Source organism: Ursus arctos, unplaced genomic scaffold (genome assembly GCF_023065955.2).
Source record: "Ursus arctos isolate Adak ecotype North America unplaced genomic scaffold, UrsArc2.0 scaffold_14, whole genome shotgun sequence".
Classification (NCBI taxonomy): domain Eukaryota; kingdom Metazoa; phylum Chordata; class Mammalia; order Carnivora; family Ursidae; genus Ursus; species Ursus arctos.
In genome coordinates this window covers 15,544,447-15,565,188 of record NW_026622808.1, presented here as the reverse complement: position 1 = coordinate 15,565,188, position 20,742 = coordinate 15,544,447, and the positions used below count along the sequence as shown (strand labels likewise).

The following is a 20,742-nucleotide window of genomic DNA, read 5'->3' as shown; positions in this document are numbered from 1 at the left end:
GAGGAGCCAGCCCACGGGCACCGATCCTGCCGCCTGCCGAGCAGAGTCCCTGGGAAGGCGCCCTGAAACGCACCAGGTCTCTGGGGTCCTCTGATCCACCCCGAGTGGCACACAGCACGTGCTGTCACGTGACATGCTGTCAGGTATTGCCGGAGCAGCGCCAGGCAATTAGACTTTCGGGCATATGACACCGGAAGAAGGGAATCAGACAAACGAATGATCTGGAATTCGCACTGCGTTGCACCACGCCGTGCAAAGTTCTCCAAAACTGCCTGTCGTACTCGCTGTGGTAACTAATGACGCAATCCCATCCTCGCGGTCTGATGACACCTGAGCCCCGATTTGAGACGCAAAGGTCTCTGCAGCATCAGGAGTTAATTTGCCAAAGCTAAAATCAGCTTTCGGTTGTTAGGTTTCCTACACAACCCTGAGAAGCAGAATGCTGTGGCTCTGACCAAGGGCTATGGGTGAGGTGGGTAAGGTGGCTCTTAGTGAGCTCCCGGAGCGCCAGGTCCCCGGTCTTCGGGGCACGGTCTCGTGGGGGTACTCCGGAGGACAGACTCACAGGCTGCCTGCGGGAGGGGACACTTGGTCCTTCTCTCCTACGTGCACGCCACAAGTGCACACAGTCATGCGCACACACATCTGCACACTCGGGTGACCAGAGCCCGCAGTCGGCCCGACTCACAGAGGCTCCAGGATGCAGGACTTCCGGCTCGGACCAGGGAAGTTGCACGGGTCACCCCCACACACACACCTGCTCCTCAGAAGGGGACGGCGGGCACACAGGTCAGGCGCGTCGGGACAAAGGACAATCGGCTCTGCTGCCGCGGCCATGGTCACTGTCCAAAGAGGAGACTCTGGAAGCCGGACCAAGAAGGCTCTCCCTGCCTGCCCACGGTCCCCGCGCAGCAGACGGGGCAGCCGAGTGCCACAGCAGGCCCAGCGGCAGGTGGCAGAGGTTTCGACCCAGAACCAACAGGCCGGGAAGCTGGGCCTCAGTAGGTCTAGCTCAGCGCTCTCGGGGCCGCACCCGGCCATTTGGGACAGTGGCCATTGTCCTGCAGAAGGGGGTCCTTCTGCCGGGAGCAGTCACGGGGCCCTAAGAGCAGGCCTCCGCGGCCCGGCGTGCTGACTCACACGCCGAGTGACCCACCTCACCCCCTTATCTATTCCCTTTTAATCGCGGGGTTCCGACACCTCCTGCCTCCGTGGGAGTCTGCTCTCAGGGAGCTTCCTGCTCGGCAACGCTCCTTCTGTTGCTGTCTCTGCCGCCTCAGCGCAGGCCCTGGAGCCTGGCCGGGTGCCCCGCACGCTAACAAGCCGCAGACGGACGGCCCTCCTTCCAGCGTCCTGGTGGGTCTTCTCCATCCGGCCTCCCCAGGCACAGCGGTCACACTGAGCTGCCACGGGGCTCTGTCCCCAGATGCCCAAATGCGGCTTTAGCCCGGGGCGGAGCGGGGGGGAATGGAAGAAGGAGGGAGAGTGTCTGTTTCCCTTCCACATCTTGCGCGGGTGACAGGACACAGTGCTGGGAAGCTGAGTTATTAAAGCCAATCTGTGACGCTGTCAGGCTCCTACCGATCTCCACCCATATCGGTGTGGCGCCGAGCCCTCCCTGACACCATGGGGCCTCTCGTGGGCCAGAGCCAGGCATCCTGTCGCCGGATGAGGGGCTGTGCCTGAGTCAGGGAATGGGGAGCCCTGGTCCCCACTGAGCCAGGCTCTCAGAAGCCATGAAGTCTCCAAGACTTCTCCAGGTGCCTCCTCCTTCAGGTGCTGGCCCTCTCCACCAAGGGCCTTCGCGGCTGCTGCCCAGGCCAGCTGCACCTGGCTCCATCCACCAGCTGGACTTCTCAGTCCCAAGCTCCCTGGGGACTAAGCAGAGCCCCCTCAAGGGGCTTGGCTCAGCACTTGGTGCAGCAGCGCCCCCTGCAGCCAGGCCTGGGGAGCCTGCTTTGGATACCAAGAAGGAAGCAGGGAGGCAAGAAGGGGGGCAGGCAGGGAGGCAGGGAGGGAGGTAGAGAGGGAGGGAGGGAGGGAGGCAGGGAGGCAGGTGCCTATCCCTAAAGGCTCACTGGGAGGGATTAACGGATGCGGGAAGGAGCTACTGCTGGGAGGTGGGTTGATACAGGCTCAAGTGGGCCTGCAAGGAGGTCCTGAGGGGCCAGGAAGACACGCAACCAAGGGGCAAGGGAGCAGCCCAGCAGCCCCCTTCTCCAAAAGAGCCTTGCTCTGCCTCCCTGAGCAACAGACACAGACCCACCGATCCTGGGCCTGGCACGTCCAGCCTCTCCCCCGCGCTGCAAGAGCAGGTAACAGGGGAGCTGACCAGCATCTGTACCCACAACGCTCTTCCTCTTTGTGCCCCACAGCAGGGAGCACACGTCCTCAAATGCACACTTGTGCCCACACTCGTGCACGCATGCACACACGTGCACACTCACACACGCACGCACACAGGCCCCCACAGTATCACGTGCAGGCAGAGACGGCCGTGCTCGCTGAGAGTCAAGCTTCCCGGCAACAAAAGAAAGGCCGCCCAGTCCCTCTCCTGTGAAACTCTCCTAAGGGAAAGTGCCAAACAAAAACTCTAGGTGCAGCTGCGTCAAAAGGAAAAATTCTCAGTGCACCCCGGGGCCCTGCTCACTTGGGCTTCTTAAAGGTCAGAGAAGTGGAGTTCTGGTACCATCCCCCCCCCACCTACACCCCCTCCCCAGACTCTGCTTAGAAGGATCCTTTCATCGTGCCCAGGATGGTGCATGAGCTGGGGGACTCCATGCCCTTTGTGGGAGCACGATCCGAGAGGCCCTCTCCCCAGCCCCCCTGCAGGGAGCCTGCACGAATGAATCACACGTGTGCGCAGGCAGGCATGCGTGTGGGCACACGTGCGGATCTGAGCACGTGCTCCCTGCCGTGGGGCACCAGGAGGACCTGAAAGACCGCATCCCAGGCAAATAGAACCAGGAGGGTGGGAGGGGCTGGGGAAGCCTCAAGAAAACTGTTGGAGACACAACTCCAGGGCCAGAGCCCACCACTCTGAGGGACTGCTGCTGAGCCACGGGCCTGAAGGCCAGGGTCAGGGCCCAGACGCCCTGCAGGGAACGCTGGCTGTCCCCACCCAGGGGCCCTGAGCAGGCCTCTGGAAGGCCTGTGCTCCCCCTATTTGCCCTCCTCCACCCCACCCCTCGCCCCCACCCCACGGGCACAAGTGGCAGGGAAAACAGGAGGGGATGCTGCCAGAACGCTGTGTGGGTGCGGCATCTGAGCCAGAAGGCGGGCCAGGCCGGGGGGGGGGGGGGGGGTGCCATTCCCATATTTTCACATTTCCCCACTGCGAGCTCGCAAGGCCTGGGACCCACAGGGGCTACAGCGTGTGGGGAACAGCTGCGGGGGCCATCTGGTGGAGGGGTCCTGGGACAGGCCGTGGGACATCGCTTCCAGCTCAACGGCCACCAGGGGCTCCAGGAGGGCCTGGGATGGTGGGAGCCACTCCCTGGACGCCGAGCCCCGGGGCACTGTCCCCGCCCCGAGCCACTTGAATCAGGGTAGAATCACGCAGCCTTCCCCGCATGCCCGGGGCCCACGCGTGCCCGCCCTCCTGGCCTCGCTAACTGACCGGGCCCCGGGAAGGCCGGGTAGGGGGTGAGTTGCAAGTTTCAGGTCTATTTTAAATCCCCATCTCAAAAGGGATTTTGAAGCACTCAAACGCTTCAGATATTCTTAGCCTTGCTGCCTGAGAGCACCACCTAATGCCGGCCTTTTGAAGCAATTCCATGCTTTTATCAACACCAGGCTGTTCGCGCCGCTGCGACACACAAATCACGCTAGCGAAGTAGCAACAGACCCAGAAAGGCTCCACGAAACACTGTAAACCTGAGGACGCCGACACTTAAAAAAACTGCTACCGAAATACTCGGAAATGGTTGCAATTAAGCCGCTGCAGGCGCGGGAGGAACAACGCAATCAGGGAAACGGGCGCGTGAGCGCGATCTGCTGGGGAGCAGCCCTCAGGGCCCGGGGCAAGGGCCCCCCGAACCACCAGCCCAGGCACCCAGGCACCGCACCCACCCCCTGGGCTGGTGTCAGGGGTGCCCCAGAGGGGTCTCGGCCCCGAGGACCAGTTCCCACGGACGTGGCACCAGCACTCCAGGACCCTGATAGGCACAGGGCCCCCTCTTTGCTCCAGGCCCCTGCTGGGGGCTAGGGACCCAGGGTGGGGGTGCGGGGGAGACCGAGGGCCCTACCCTCACAGGGTCCACAATCTGATGGGGAGATACGCCAATATCACACATAGCTGGTACGAGGGTGGGGTGCCCTACCAACATCTGGGGCCCCCACCCGGGTCCTGGGGAGAGGGCATGGTGCCGAGCTGAGCTGCTGGGGCTAGGGGAGCAGGGAGCTTGGCAGAGGGGGGTGGGGGAAGCCTCAACAGCTGGATCCTACACAGCTGCACTGAGAAGCTTCTTGCCACCGGCCACACTCAGCATGAGGAACCCCATGTGCGATCCCATCCCCCTTCAGGACCAGAAATCAAGACCAAAGTCAAGCTGCCTTCCAGAACATTCTTTCCCACAGATGAACCGCCGCTATGCCCAATGCCAGCCTTGCCGACTGCTGCCCCAGGGCTCTCAGGAGTGGGCTGTGGTGAAGGGGCAGAAATGGGGGGTGGGTGGACAGCAGGGGACAGGGGTGCTGGGGCTGTGGTCTGGAGAACCCCAAGCCGCTGGAGGCAGGAGGTGAGCATGGAGAGCCGGACATCAGTCCTGCCTGTCAGCTGCCCCATCAGCCGGGGACTGCTACCCCAGTGCCCTCTCCTTTGCCTCCCTCAAAGCCAGCCCCCTGCCCCCCCCCCCCCGCCACCCTGGCCTCGGGACGGGCCTGGCCCAGCTGCCTCCCTGGGCTCCCCGGGCCACTTCCCAAGTCACCCTCCCTGTGACCCTTGCTGCCCACCAAAAGCTCACGCTTTGCCCCAAGTTGCCTGAGGCCACCCCATCCTCAGGCAGGGCCATGGCTGAAGCTCAACCTGCCTTTGGCTGGCATGTGCCAGAATTCAGCAGTGGCTTCTTTTATTTGTTTTGTTCTGTGTTTTAAAGAAAAGGTGGGTTTTCTCCCTTTCCGATCCCTCTGGCTGGTAGACCCAGGCCAAAATGTGGGCGTCCACAGGGGGCTGAGCATTCCCACGGCCCGCCCCAGCAGTCTTCACTCTCCTCCTGCTGCCGCTCCCAGGGAGTCTCTGGGGCCATCACTGCTGGGGTCCAGGAGTCCATAAAAAGGATGGAAGAACCTGGGAAATTTCCATGAGCGCAGGAGCGGCCGCCAGTGCTGAAGGGTGGGGGCGCCATCTAGTGGTGCTCGGGGAACCGCGCGGGGCCAGGAGGGGACATGGTGCTGGGAGGACAGAGACACCCCATCCCCTCCACCCCCAGCCCCGGGGGCCCCAGCACTAGAATCATCCAGACCAGTGAGCTGGGACTGCAGCACACACACGCTCATACATCACAAACACACGACTGCACACTTATACACACTCACACACGGAACTCATGCACGCCCATACTCACACATAGATTTGTGTACCTTCACAAACACGTATGCACCAACATACACGAATACATACACATATACACTTTCATGTATACATATGCACACTCGCACATTCGCACATTCTCACACGCACGTACTGACACATACGCACTTGTGCACACAGCCCCAGCCTGTGGATCTGTACAGGGAGCGAGAAGGCTCCTCATCTGCGCTCAGCCTGCCACGGCCCATGCGGAGGACGCCAACCGCTGGGAGCCGGCGGGCAGAGCCCCCAGGGACGGGGCACAAGCACCTCGCCTCATGAGCTGCACCACCAGGCCCTGCTCACAGCTATGGCGTTGGGGCAGAGCGGAGCCCCTCTCCACGGGCCTGGACTGGGGCCTCCACGGACTTGCAGCCTGGCCTGGCCATGGAGATGGAGGGGAGGGGATGGGGTGACCAAGCGGTCACTGGGACCTCCTGGGCAGCACTGGGGTGACACTGCCTACCAGAACATGCCTCCACCCACACGCTCAGGACCGCTCGGGGGTGAGATTCAGGCCTTTGTGCAACGGGCAACACCAGCCCTGTCAACCTCTCTCCAGATTTTTCCTAAAAGGTGAAGAGCTCCCAGCTAGAGGTTTCAACGGTCAAGACCTGCCGCAAAGCCAGAGACAAGTAGACCGAAAACAAGAAGCTGTGGAGTTCAAACAGGATCCCAGCAAACGCACGAGGTAACAAAGCCGCACAGTGCAAAGGTCGGGAGAGCTGTGGCCAGCAGGACGGCGGCCCCAAAGATGTCCACATCTTCATCACCACAGCTCGTTAAGTATGTCACCTCACAGTAAAGAGACTTTACAGGTGGGATTAAGTCAAGGCCCCAAGGTGGGGTGACCCTGGGTTCCCGGGGGACCCGGCGTCCTCACGAGGTCCTCACGAGAGGGAGGCAGAGGGTGGGAGTCCCAGAGATGGGCAGACCCCATGCTGCTGGCGGTGAGGATGGAGGATGGGTGGCGGGCAAGGAAAAGGCAGGAGCCGGGTCTCCCCTGGAGCCTCTGGAAGGAACCGGCCCTGCTCATGCCTGCGTTAGCCCAGTGCGACCTGAGTCAGACTCCTGACGTCCAGAAACGTCAGAGAATGTACGTGTGTTAAGCCTCAAGGTTTGTAGTCACTTGTTACGCAGCCCCTGCCGTGTTCGTCCCCCACACTTCTGCATCCCTCCCCGTCTGAGCAGGAGTCCGCTGTCACGGAGCAGGGCCGCGGTTCCACTGCGTCCCCCTCAGAGGCGAGGAAAGGGTGGTCACATAGCCAACACCTGGACAGGGAGGCCTGGCTTCCCCCCTGGGGCCTCCTGCTGGCTTCTGAGCCTTCTGCTCCAGAGTGCCTGCTCCCGCCCTCCCTTAGCAAAGGGCTCCGGGATGTCCCAGTGACTTAATGGGAGCGGGGGTGGCCTTCCCTCATGCCTGTGGGCACAGGCTCAGCCGCTCGGGGGGTCAGCTCCCCGCTGGGACACCAAGGTGAGTGGCACCTTAGCCAGGGTTGGCCTGGGTCCCCGACTAAGCTGGGGCCTCTGCACCCCCGCCCCCGCCATCAGACACAAGGAGGCACTTGGCTGAGCTCTGGAGTGCCACGATCTGCTCCTGGGGCCCCTGCTTCCCCTCCCACTCCCTCTGAGCTACGATGATTACTGTAACAGAACCTTCTAAGACAGCTGAGAAGAGGCAAGGAGATGTAAAGGCCCAGCTCAGAAATCTCTGCTGGAAACCACACTGAACAAAGGAGGCCTTGCACAGAAGGCAGCTCCGAGCTGTCCCGCCAGCGGAAGCTGGATGTGAAGGGGGTGCTCGGCTCACAGATTCCAGAACACAGATCGCGCTGGACGTTCCACCCGGCCTGCCGGGCCCATCGCTCCCAGGGTGGCCTTCAGGGCGCGAGCCCACTCCAGCCCTGCAAACCCGTGGTTGGCCCACACCCCTGACAGCAGGGGGCTGGCGGCTAACGCCGCCCCTGAACCTGGAGGCCACAGGGGAAGCCAGGGAAGGCTCAGGGCTCACAGCCACCGCTCCCCCGGGCTCACAGCCCCAGGAAGAGTCCCCAGCACAATAGACACTCCATGGACGCCGCCCCCACGGGTGCAAACCATGAGCTCCGGGGAGCAGGAAGCTCGTCTCTGGGGACACGCACCCCCATCACCAACTGAGGCTGCCCCTGAAGCCAACCGGGGCCGGGCCAACAGAGCACAAGCTGCTGGAGCCCCTCAACTTTTGCCTGCCCGGTCACAGGCCCCCCCTGTCCCCAGGGGCCACCCACGCCGGCTCCCCTGAGGAGCCCTGGGCAGCCCCTCCCCATGGCCCGGCTGCTGGCAGGACACTCACCAGGACTTGGGCTCCCCGAAGTGCAGGTAGTTGATGCTGTAGAGGTCCATGTCCTCCGTGTGCCAGGCGAAGGTGGTCTTCCACATGCCGAAGTACAGGTAGGGGGTGTTGACGCCCTCGATGATGGTGCCACACTCGCGCTCCACCATGTCCAGGATGGTCCGCAGGCTCCCGATGTTCCACTGGGCCACATCCTGCAGGACGGCGAGCATGCAGTTGGTGGCGGGTCACCCCCAGGGGCTGGCGGGAGCACAGGAAGGCTACAGGGCGGCCCCCACAGAGGGCCCGAGAGCTCGCAGTCAACCCCAAACCTGCCCACGTCAGAGCCTCACCCGCTCCAGCATCTGAAACCCAGCAGGGGCTACTCCCACCAGGAGACACCAGCCCCTAGGCCTGGGCCAGGCAGTCAGGCAGGCCCTTCTCCGGATGACACACTGAGCTGTGCATTAATCACAGGCAGCGAAGGCCATGCTGTGAAGGCTGAGGTTTGGTCATGAATAATTAACATGCCTCAAAGTCAATGACATGGAAGTAGGAAGACAATCGTGGAGCGGGGGTAGCTCAGCAAACATGCCAGACAGTCCTTCCGGCACCTTCCACCAGAGGAGACAGGGACGGTTTTCGGAACCAGGCAAACAAGGCCAGAATCCCTGCCTGCTGGACTCATCTATTTCTGATGCCACAGACAGGTCCCATCTTGTCATGACAGCTCCTAACACATCAATCCATTTCCGGCCCCCGGAGAACCCTCCACGTCTGCTGAGATGCTGAGTGGGCGTCGGCATTCTCTCTGGCCCAAGCCCACCCTGCCCAACACCCCACTCATACCCTCCCCGTCACAACAGGTCCCTGAACCAGGGGTTGGTCCTGGCAAGATGAGCCCCTGGCAGAAGCCTGGAACATAAGCACAAAATCACAAGCGCTCAAGGAAAACAAAAACAGATAAATTGGATTTCATCCAATTAAAAACTTCTGTGCTTTAAAAAAAAAAAAATCAAGAAAGTGAAAAAGAGAACCACAGAAGGGGGGAAATACATGTGAGTCATTTATCAGGTAAGAGACTGGTTGTGTCCTCTCTGAAGATCTCCTGTAACTACAAGAGAAAAACAAATAACCCGATTAAAAAATGGGTAAAGAGCCTAAATGGACGTTTCTCCTTAAAGAAGATGTACACGGTTCACCAGCAGGTGCAAAGATGCTCAACGTCATTAACCCACAGAAAACCTCAAATCAAAACCCCAGCGCCAACACCACGTCACGCCGGCTAGGACGGCAGGGTCACACAGACAGACAGTAACAAGTGTCGGGAAGGAAGGGGAGGAGGCGGGGACCTCAGACACTCCCTCCTGCTGCGGATGGGAAACGGGGCGACCTCTGGGGGAAAACACAGACCGTTCCTCAGAAGGTAAACGTGGAGCGAGCACGTGAGGAGTGCAATTCTCCACCTAGGGACGTGCCCGAGAGCAATGAAAACATAAGTCTGCACAAACACTTGCACACGCACATTCACAGACACATGACTCACCGTGGCCAAACACTGGAAACAATCCAAGTGAATGGTTAACACGACGTGTCCACCACTCACGGCGGGCCACTGGGCACAGGTGGGAGCCAGGCGCACACCGGCGCTGCCCGGGGGCGGACCCGAGCCCATGACGCTCAGGGAGGGAACCAGACACAGAAGGCCCCACGGTGTGTTAAGTCCACGTGTGTGACACGTCCGGAACAGGCTCCTCCAGACGGGAAAGGGGCTCGTGGGGGCCGGGCAGGGGACGGGGAGTGACGGCTGATGAGGAAGGGGCTTCTTTTTTGGGCTCATGAGTGTTCTGGAATTGATTGTGGTGATGGCTGCACGACTCAGTGAAATACAGTAGAAACTGTTGAATTGTATGCTCTATGTGGGGGAACTATATGGTGTGTGAATTACATCTCAACAATGCTTCCTTCAAAAAAGACGCAGGAAGTCAAGACAATGGACAAACGAGTGAACAATCCCCACAAGCACTAACTTTGTAGAACTCGGTGGAAAAGAGCAGCCCGTTTGACAAACAGGCATGTGACTCCCCACTCGTCCTAAACGCAACTCAGGAACTTCAGCTCTCCCAACCCGCCGGCTGTTGGGGTCAGATTCCCTTCCTAGAAGTCAGGATCTGGAGTCTAGGAAGCAGAGCTGCAGGGCCAGCGCCGGCCCACAAGCTCCGGAGCGTCATCCCAACTGTGGCCGCGCCAAGAGCACCGATGGCTGAGACTGCGCACGGAGAGTGGGATGGGGACAGGGACAAGGATCCCAGCTGCTGAGCCTCAAGGTCCCCACCTGAGGCAGGGAGGAGGACAGAACGTCACAAACATCAAGAACAGGGCTCCTGCAGAGGCCCCAGGAAAATCGCTCTCCTCGTGTTCTCGCAGAGCAGGGGTGCAGCAACAGGGACACCCACTGCTGGCCTCCTGCCAGATCCCTTCAAGGAGGTGCCACAAGCCCAGATGGAATGGGGTCGGAGGCAAGGCCTGATATGGGGCTGCCACGATGGGGCCCTCTGGACCTTGGCAGCCTGACGTGGGAAAGGGGGCTTGGGAAGCTGGGCCCCTCTTACAGGCCCAGGAAGCCCTTGAAGCCAGCGCAGAAATGGGGAACAGTGGCAGCGCAGGCGTCTGGAAGAGGCACACAGGACCAGCAGCCACCACCCAGGTGGACGGACCCAGACAGGCCCAAAAAAGCCCAGGGACATGGCCCCACTGTTCCCCACTCAATCTGCCATAGGAATTTCTACGCCTTGAGCCAGGCGCAAGGGCAAGCTGGCTCATGGTGCCGAACGCTTCTGCAACCATAAACAGGGCAACCGCTCACAGTCCTGGAAAGTTTGAGGTCCTGGGGTGAGCCACATGCCAGCTGAGGTGTGCTGGGGGCAGCATGAGAGACTGGGCTGTGCCCCCTCATGTTAGATGTGTGTGTGCCCACAGGGCCTCTGGGACCCTGTCCTCCTGTCCTCGCCACACCCAAGGTGTGCATGCAGCTCTGCCCTCAGACTGCACACTCACGAGGGTAAGGCCTGGCCACGTGGCCTCAAAAGCTTCCAATTGCTGTGGAGTCAAGGCCAAGTGGATGAGCTCATGGTCCCAGGGAAAAGCCCAACCTCCTCGTTCAGGATGCCCTTGCTGGAGGACAGCCACACACCTGCCATATCCCTTCTAGTGGATGGGGAAACCGAGGTCCAAAAAGGGGGAACCAGGGCCAGGAGTCAGCTTGGTCCCTGACCTCCCAGGGCGAGGGCGTCTCCCTCGCGTTCAGAGGGGTGAGCTCCCTTTGAGACTGACACGCCCTTGGTGCCCAGCTCAGAGGAGCAAACCTGCCCCCACCATGAAGCAGGACCCCCTAGTTGGAAGACCAGTGGGCCACAGGTCAGACAGGTTCCCCAAGCTGGGCAAACTGCTGGGACCCACACAATGGTCACATCCTTCCAACACCTTTCGGGAAATACAAGTGACCGCCAACTTCCTGTTGGGTTCAGGAAGATCTGACCCTTCTCAGGAGGGGGCTTTATTCCCACCCACACCAGCCCCACCCAAGCCCAGGACTCAGGAGGCACCCCCAGCTATTCTCACAAGGACCATGGATGAGTGGACAGAATGTTCCAGCAAGAGATGACCTTCGGAGTGATGATTCAGGGCAGGGGGCAGAGATGACAGCTGAGGGGCCACCCTGGGGAGAGCCCCAGGGCAAAACACATGCAGGACAGAGTCAAGCTTAAGAGCTTAGAAATCAATCAGTCTTGATAGATCCACCCCAGGGTTATCAAAGGGCCCATAAAAATTAATAAACTGCCCCCTAAAAGAGTGTGGGTCCCACTCAAACCCCCACCTGCTAAACAGCAGCACCCTGCGGGGCCTCAGCATCACGTCTCCACCAGTGTCTGGTCTATGCCCCTGGACAGGCCAAGACCAGCATGAGGCCCCTCCGTTGCCCCGGGTACCCCCAGGGCCCTCCTAGCCCAGCCCAGGGGCTAGAACTCAGGGCCCCAGGGCTCCCCAAAGACACAGTGAGAGGAACTGGAGAGGAAAAGTACTAGACGAACTAAGAATAAGGAGGCCCCTGGGAGGTCAGCTGCAGGCTACCTGAGGTCAGATCAGGGCAGGAGGGACTAACAGTTTCGTAGGAAAGATTCTGCAGATCAGAAACACCCCTAGATCCCTTCTTTCTTCACTGAGACTCGACATGTGGTTGTAACCAGAGTCTGGACAGAACGCCCAGCTAAGCTGGCCACGGCATGGTAACATCCGGGTTTCATGATAAAGTCCCATTCACACGCCTTTCCCTCCACCGCTTACCAGGCGTCCCTCATTCCCCCAGAATCTCTCGGGGGGCCCTGGGTACTCACGTCATCATACAAAGAGCCACTGATGTCAGCCCCGTAGATGGGAGAGACAAAGGTGAGGTTCTTCCAGTACTTGCGCTCCAGGTCATCGAAGTCCTGGTGCCGTGGGGTACAGTACCTGGCGAACGAACAGCACAGCGACCATGGCCATGGGGCTCACCCCTCCGGGGCGCGGTTACATGCGCACTCTCCGTCCCCACCTCGGGGCACAGCGTGGAGAACGTGGATGTGGCCCTGGGAGAGCGTTTATTTGGGGCTGAGGGGGGTACGTGATGGGCAGTAGGCCCCCCCCGGAATGACGCCCACTCGTCCCATCTCGTTGGTCACCAGGGCCTGGGGCACCCGAGTCAGAACACACGCCGGGGACAGCTGGAGTAGGTGAGGGGCGCAGGCTCTGGTTCTCATCAGCCTTCTGCTCGCAAATACCAACAGCACCGACCAGAGGCCAGGCCCTGTCTCGGGCGCCAGGACGGCAGGACAAGGCAGACGACGCCCTGCTCCCGTGGGATGCTTATGTCTGAGAGCAAAGAGACCGCCGGAAAGGCACACATTTCAGCAAGCGAGGGAGGCTTGGGGAACAGAGAACAAGGAAGAGTCGACACTGGAAGTGGGCGTCCAAGTGAGCCCGGGGTGTGTGCTGTGAATGCCTGCCTGCAAATGCACCCGGATGTGCAAGGGAATGCATAAGCGTGCCTGTGAGTGAACTAGGAAACAGTACTTGGGGACATGTGTCAGGGAGCCCTTACCCAAGGAGATGCCATCGGACCAGAGATGTCATGGGAGGGTGTGGGGAAGCACTCCAGGGACAGAAGACACGGACCAGTCCCCACCATGCCCTACTCTCTCTGCACCCCCAGAGTCAGGAGCTGCCTAGGGGCCCTCAGGTATGGTTCCACCTCAGAGACCGGGTTTCGGGGCCCCCCATGACACCCGCCTCACCCGCAGCCACGTACTTCTCGCTGTTGGCCAGGCGGCGGTACTCCCCGACCGTCATGGCCTTCTTCTGGATGTTGTACTGTGTGAAGAGGCCCGACTGGCCCGTCACCACCTGCTGGATGGGGGCCGGGATGACCACGTCGTCGATGTCATCATACGTCTGCCGGGGCTTCCACTCCTTTGGGGGGATGATCTGCGAGACGAGAGGGGAGTCAGCGGCGCCTCCAGATAGGAGGACAAACTGCCCTCCCCCAGGAGACCGGCCGCGGCTCCCTGGGAACGCGTCCGGGCCCCACACCGCAGGGGCACCAGGAACCATCTCCACACTTCCTCAAACTCCCAGGTGGCCTGTGGGGGCCATGGGCACTACCACTGGGGCGCAGCTGTGCTGGCCTCCCGACGCCGCCCATCGGGCCCTCTGCAGCTCAGCCTGGGCTCTGAGAGCTAGGAGCGGTAGCCCCCCAGAGCCCAGGGCCCGGCCCCCATGCATATGTGCGTGATCACAAACAGGCGGGGGGCCGGGGCTCCCACACTCTCGCCCGGTCAGGTGCTCTGCGGCCCACCCCCGGCTGTGGAAGACAGCACTGCGAGCCTGGCTCAGGACCACCAGGGCCAGGCTGGGAGTCCGGGACACCTCCTAGAGACAAGCACAGCTCTGGGTGCCGGGGGGGACATGGAACAGCAAAGCTCCATGGCGGCCTTCCACTGCGGGAGCGAGCAGTTAGTACGATGCGGTAAGGGATGAGGGAACTAGAAAGGGCACAGACCCTGAGTGCAAAGAACAGAGAAGTGCTGGTGAGGCACCAGATGCAGGAGAGCGATAATGCCATAAATCCAAGCGGACAAGACCTGAGAGGATCACTCTAAGGAACAGCGCGACCGTTTCACGGTGGCAGTGGGGCCTCCAGGCGACCACCCCCTGCCCCTCTCCAAGAGAGCCCCCAGAGGCCTGCAGGAAGGGCTTCTGGGAAGGGCTGCGCAGGGTGGGGAAGCACTGGGTCTCCACCGAGCTTGCCCGACTGGCCTCGTGGCCCTCCTGCTTCCCCTCCTCCGCTGGGCGTGGCCTCTGGGCCCAGCCGGGGCCTCCTGGGTGCCCGGCTCCCTGCTGCCAAGGCCCCTGGGGCCAACACAGCCGGTCTCTCCCAGTCCTGGGCAGGTGTTGCAAACAACAGCTCTCCTTCTGGGGCACCCAGCGAGCCACCCAGCAGCTTTGAGAAAAGGAACCAAACCAACCTGTTTTCAGTGCGGCAGCCAAGAACTCTGGGTAGGCCGAGGCCCAGGCCTCACCCAGCTCGGGGCGAATGAGGGAAGAACACCACACCAACGCCCAGGTGTGCCCACCACTTCCAGAACGGCTGAAATTCATTTGCCATCCCCAAGGATTCCCCGAGAGACATCAGGGCAACAAAACGTTTTGCTTGGCCATGGAAACACTCATTCTCCAGGTACCAGTCGACAACAGAAAGGTGCCGCCCCCACCGTCAGCACTCGTGGGTTTACTGGCGGCACATAAATAAGTAACAGCAGCAGTAAGAGGAAGTCAGAGGCTCTCACCCGGGCTGACCCTGCTCCCAGAGGACACTGGGCCATGTCTGGGGACGTCTGTGGCTGTCCGACAGGGGGCTCCTGGCATCAAAGTGGTGGGGCCAGGAATGCTGCTCAGGCCCCACAGCGCCCAGGATGCCCCACAGGAACGACCCGCCTCGACGTCAACGGAGCCCAGGCCAGGAACCCCGATTTACGTTAAATGGAGACACGGCTGCTCCGTCAAAGCTCTTTCTGGGGACATGCCCTCCCCCCACTCCCTGGCCACAGCTGCAATAAGCCACATGGGTGTCCATGTGTGGTATGAGGCCTCATGACAACGGGGTGCTGGGGGCAGCCTGCGGGTCAACGGTTTTCTTAGATTTCAAGTGAGAAATCTGAAGAATCAGGTGATCAACTAACCCACTTGAGACCGGAAACGCAAAAACTACAAATGAAAGGGCCGGTGGCCCCAGCGTGGGAGACACTCTCGCAGAGGAGTGGCGTCTGGGCCGAAGGGCTGTGAGCCTGAGCTCTTTGGCCACGTGGGCAGCGACTCCTCTTCCCAGAGAAGCCAGTGGTTCCTCCTGCCCCCACGCGTGCTCGCAGGGGAACTGGGACTTCGCCCCTCCAGTTCCGTTCCATGAAGCCCGCCCAGGAACCAAGGCTGCACAAGGAAGCAAACACGTCACTCCCAAAGCTTCGGCTCCCTTCTGAGAGCCCTGGGCCCCTCTGCTCGTCTCTCCCCATCACGGGCGCTGCTGGGTACAGACACCTGAAAACCGGAGAAGGACGCTTGGGGCGCACGAACTACGCTTGTGCGGACACACACTAGGCAGGTTCTGAAACACGCACGTGACGGAAAGCCACTTCCAGCGGGTCTAGGACCCCAAGCCCTTGGGAAGATCAATGTGCTGTCGCCTGATGCCCTCAAATCTCTGCGAGACCAGGGTCTGAAGGGAGGCTCTCGGGCGAGCCACCTCTAACGGATACCAGCGGATGACATCTGAGCGTCCTGACTGCACCCGGTGCCTGGAGGGCATGGCATGGCCCTGGACAGACCCTCCCTCGCAGCTCCTGGAGGGCAAGCCTCAGCCAGGTTGCCAGCGGCGGACAGGCCACACTCCCCAGGTAAATGAGGCGGCACCAGGCAGTCGGCTCGGGGTGTCTGAGCAGCTGGGTTAGAAGGTGCGGGGGACCCTGTAGGAGGGAATGAAGTGAGGGGCCAGCCTCTGCCCCCAACACCTCCCGCTCCACAAGCCATTTTGCAGGTGGTGGGACAGGTGGCTAAAGGCGGTGCCGGGGCACCTCCTGCCTGCAGGGACAGTCCTTAGGGACACAACCAAGCACCGCAGAATCTTGACCCCTCCCGCAGGACCCAACGCCATGCCCCTGCCTGGCTCCCTCCCACCCCAGTGCTTCTCAAGCAGCCTCGGGGGTGGGGGGTGCAGAACCGGCCTGAGAGGGCAGGGGGATGCACAGAGCAGCCAAGGAACAAGACAGGGGTGCCCCGGGGCACCTGGGTGGCACAGCGGTTAAGCGTCTGCCTTCGGCTCAGGGCGTGATCCCGGCGATCTGGGATCGAGCCCCACATCAGGCTCTTCTGCTATGAGCCTGCTTCTTCCTCTCCCACTCCCCCTGCTTGTGTTTCCTCTCTCGCTGCCTGTCTCTATCTCTGTCAAATAAATAAATAAAATCTTTAAAAAAAAAAAAAAAAGACAGGGGTGCCCCAATAGCCCCAGAGTGGGGCCCCCCACACCCTCAGAGCCTCTTCTGGCTCTGGACCCTGGCCCCCAGCTATACCTGCTGAATAGCCACCCCCACCCAATTCCACAGGGCCCTACGCAACTTTTGTGGGGGGGTGGGGAATTCGGCTGTGATGAGACTGAAAACCCTTAGCACTACACACACGAATGCACAAAGAAGGGCGGTCAAGACCAACGAGACCAGGGTGAGGGGAGGTCGGCACCTGCAGAGCTGGCTTGGGCCAGCAGGACACCGTGCCCCTTCTCCAAAGAGGCCAGCAGCCCTGAGAGCTGGGGCCCCCTCTGAGAGAAGCAGTGGTTGCCCAAGGCCCCTGGCACATGCCTCCCAAGCCCCGCCTGTCCCCCCAGAGTGGGAGGGAGGCTGCTGAGGGACTCGAGGGACCGCCATGCAGTCCCAGCCAGGTGTGCACGTGTGGTCGGCACAACTCTGCAACTGCCAACGTCCTCCGGCCTGTGCCTCGGTGCGACAGAACGCCGTGCCCTCCCCGCCCCCCCCCTCCCCGCACACATAGGCGATGACCAGTCAGAGAAAGCTGCCAACAGAATCCCATGTGAGAAGCTAAAAAAGGAGCACATGAAACAAAAAGCAGAGGGAAAACAGACCCAGGAAACTCCCACCTCAGGAGACACCCAGTCCAAACAGTTTCCTCCGATCCAAAGAAATTAGCAAAAAATGACTCCACTGGGACTAGAGCTCAAAGCAGCAACACTGGGGCTCAAAGGAGCAGCACAGAGGCCGAGAAGGAGACGAACCGGGAAGGAGCACAGGCAGGCAGAGGCACGGGGAGACGGGGTCACAGGGGACACGGAGCCCGCAGCCACCACAGCGCTGTGAATGGAAAACTCGAGAAATGGCCAGGGCCATGGGGCCGGCCAGGACACAGGAGCCCCAGACAGTGAGACAGAAGAAACGAGCAGGGATGAGAGCTGTGGGGGCCTCAAGGTGCCCCGGGCAGAGATGTGCAGGACAGCAACTTGCTACACCTTCCAGCAAGGGACGACTTGAACCAGAAACAGAAGGGCTGTCGCATCCCGGGAAAAGTAGAAGCAGGCCAATGACAGGAGACAAGGCAGAGGAACCCCCACCCCCCAACAAACACCCTACAACAGGGACCCTCGACAGGGCGGACCAGGCAGGAAACCGTCCCCTGACACTGGACACCTGCCCATCAGTCAGCCCCAAGAACCCGGGAGCTGACGGAGTTTAAAGGGAGAAGCAACGCTAACACAACAGCGGGGGCTCTGGTCCCCGACTGTCCGGATCGTAGAACGCTGTGTCCATGCTGGCGCTTGCACACGGACAAGATCAAGACGGAGGGGCGGGAAGCCGACGCAAGCAGCTGCCCGCCCTGTCTCCTTAGGCTGAGATTAGAGGCATGACCATAACAGGAGAGAGACTGATACCCATAACAAAACCACCCAAACCAGGTAGGGGCAAGAATGGGGGGAGCGACTCTCCTCTCCCCACTACCGCCAGGCAGCAGCAAACCGTGGCCCTGGGCCAAATCCCGCCCGCCGCCTGCTTTTGCACGGCCCCGCGAGCCAAGAATATGGGGTGTTGTTTTTTTCCTTTTCAAATGGTTAGGGGAAAAAAACAACAACAAAAAAAATGTTTCGGGACCAGTGAAAGTCCCACGAAATTCACATTTCGGTGTGCATAAAGTTTTATTGGCACACAGCCACACCTACCGGCTCACAGGTCGCTGAGGTGGCAGGGCTGAGTGGTGGGACAGAGACCGCCCCGCCCGCAACGCTGACAATATTTGCTACCTGGCTCTTTGTGGAAAAGGTTCATTGACCCCTCAGTTTTAAGAACAGAGAACCAGGCACCTTAGAGAAAGAGCTAAGCACACCGGCAGCCACTAGGCCACACAACAAGCAGGTTACAAACCGTCCAGATGATCTGGAGAGCGGCGCCACGCACGCGGCTTCCCATGGACCGTTCTTGGTAAACTGCACACGGGCTGCACTTGTCTGTTTGCTATCACCACGCACTCACACGGACATGCGCACGAGCGACACATCATGGGAGGAGACACGGTTCACGGGTGCCGGTCTCCCCGGAAGCCTTCCCCGACTCTCGACGCCCTCTCGCCGCTGTCCGCCGCCCCGCCGCGGGATGAGCCTCACTGCGTGTTGCCGCCACAAGGCCCTAGGCGCCCGCTGCCCCTGGGGCTGGCCTCAGCCATCGGCTCCCGCAGGGAAAGGGGCTGCGGGGCTCATGTCTGCGTGCCAGGCCTACAACAGAGCCTGGCACACAGGAAGAACTCCGTAACATTTTCTGACAACGAGATCAGGGCGGCTCAGTGGACACAAGCACAGCCACGCCAGGCCCGGGGCCCCAGGGCACGCACAGGGCCGGGCTGGTGGAAGGCGGCGCTGGGCCTGGGGCGTCACCCACCTTGGCCAGGCCTGCCCGGTGGGCTCCCTGGGACTCGATGTAGGCCACGTATTTGTTGAAGTCCTTAAATTCTTCCATGGTTGGGCGAAACGTCATGATTTTACAGCTCGGGTTCTGGGCCCCATGATCCTCAGACCCCATGGCTGCCACGGAGAGGCTGTCACACCTGTGAGGGGAGGACAAGAGAGCATGAGCGCATCAGTGCCGCCACCGGTCCAGACATGCTAACAATACCCACGGCCTCGGGAAGACAAAGGCAGGGGCCACGCAGCTAAGCTGGGGCCGGAGAGGAGCCTGGGAGCAGACTCCATCTCCCCGCACTGGCACAAAAAACCAAAATGACTGCAACTAATTAAAAACAGAGGCGCCCTAGTTCTCCAAGCCAACGCAATACTGGAAGCCGGAGTACTAATTTCAAACCAGGGGCCCTGAGAAATAAAAGCTTTCCTTATCGGGGACGTCTTATCTAGGTCCACTGGCATCAGCTTCAAATCAACGCATCTACTTCGGAGCCGGATACCCACACTGACAGCAGCCGGTGGTGGCTTTCGAAGGTGAATGAGGCTGTGTGTGAGAGTGTCACCCTCAGCTGCAACCAAGCCTGGAAGTTTCTGCGTAGGAGCCGAGAGTGTGGCTGATGTGCTGGCTCCGAGATTCACCATAGGCGCCCGGAGAGAGGCTGGGCATCAGGCTCCTCTTGGAGAGGCGGCCACACGCTGCAGTGGCCCCCTCCTGTTCCAGGAGTTAAGAGGACCCAGCGAGGCAGTCGGTGGCCCATCCCAAGCTGGGAGGGGCTTGGGGACAGACTCTGGGGAAGGGTCCCTTGGAAAAGGTCGGAAGCCAAGTGCATACAGACCTGAGAACCCGGAAGACAATTAGCCAAACCCAACTTCCTCTGAAGTGCAGGAAGACCACCGGCCCTGGGAGGGGGCTTCCAAGTCGCCTAGATGTGGCCGCAGCCTCCCCAAAGGCACTCCCCCTGGCAGGCACTAGAGGGCAGCATGAGCCCAGAAATCGCTGCTAAGGCCTGCACTATCAGCTGGGTAGGTGCTGGGAGACCCAGACACCCCTTCCAGACCCTGCTGGGGGTGGACTGATGGTGGTATTGATACCCCATTCCCCATCTGCGGTGAAGGGGCTGGGACCAGGGGGACAGCACTAAGGCCATGCTCTGATGACAGACTGCCTGCCAGTAAGGGCTCCTGAGGGTCCTGACACGGGGGGTCATCACCATCCTGGGCTAGGACCCCACCATGGCCCTCTGCCCCATGTACACAGCAAATCCCAAGGCCTCGCCTTGTGGAGTGGCCACAAAACGGGAGTGTGCATGGCAGTGCGGGACAGTGTGACAACAGCTCTGCATGGGATCACAAGGAACTCCCATGAAAACACAGCTTCATAAAGGGAAAGGGGTTGTCACCAACCTCCCTCCAGAGCAGCAGGGACCACAGGACCCAGGCCACAGCCAGGCTGCCCACCCAGGAGGCTGCCCCATCAGAGCGCCCTGACCAGTCCCTGGGACTGACCACCATGCCTTCCCAACCCAGCCCCCTAGCCTACATCCCCACCCCAGCCCCCTGCCCTCTCCCCTCCAGCCCAGATGCCACCACGTGGGGCTCGCTTATGGCCTATGCGGCTGGCAACAGGACACAGTGTCTGTCCTGGGGGAGCTCATGGTCTGGGGGGATGACCTTGACTCTGACACTCCTAGAACATCAGCGTGGACTGAGCTGGGCTGTCAGTTGTGGAGGGAGCCACAGAAGGGCGGGGTGGTGGGGAGACCACCCTAGGCAGGGACCTCAGATGAGACATGAGACACCAGCTTGAACTCAAAGAGGATAAGC

At 60.8% G+C, this 20,742-nt stretch overlaps 1 protein-coding gene across 10 annotated transcripts in view; it reads right to left on the bottom strand.

Annotated features, from left to right (window-relative positions):
* KDM4B (lysine demethylase 4B) overlaps window positions 1-20,742 on the bottom strand; it is a 131,725-nt gene that overhangs the window by 66,609 nt on the left and 44,374 nt on the right. For all 10 annotated transcript variants that reach the window (XM_026481141.4, XM_026481143.4, XM_026481144.4 and 7 more), the window contains exons 3-6: window positions 18,899-19,064; window positions 13,225-13,400; window positions 12,275-12,389; window positions 7,902-8,095 (exon numbers count right to left, since the gene is read on the bottom strand). In XM_026481141.4, the coding sequence (XP_026336926.1) occupies window positions 7,902-8,095; window positions 12,275-12,389; window positions 13,225-13,400; window positions 18,899-19,039 (626 nt within the window). In that variant the 5' untranslated portion in view covers window positions 19,040-19,064. The remainder of the gene's footprint in view (window positions 1-7,901; window positions 8,096-12,274; window positions 12,390-13,224; window positions 13,401-18,898; window positions 19,065-20,742) is intronic.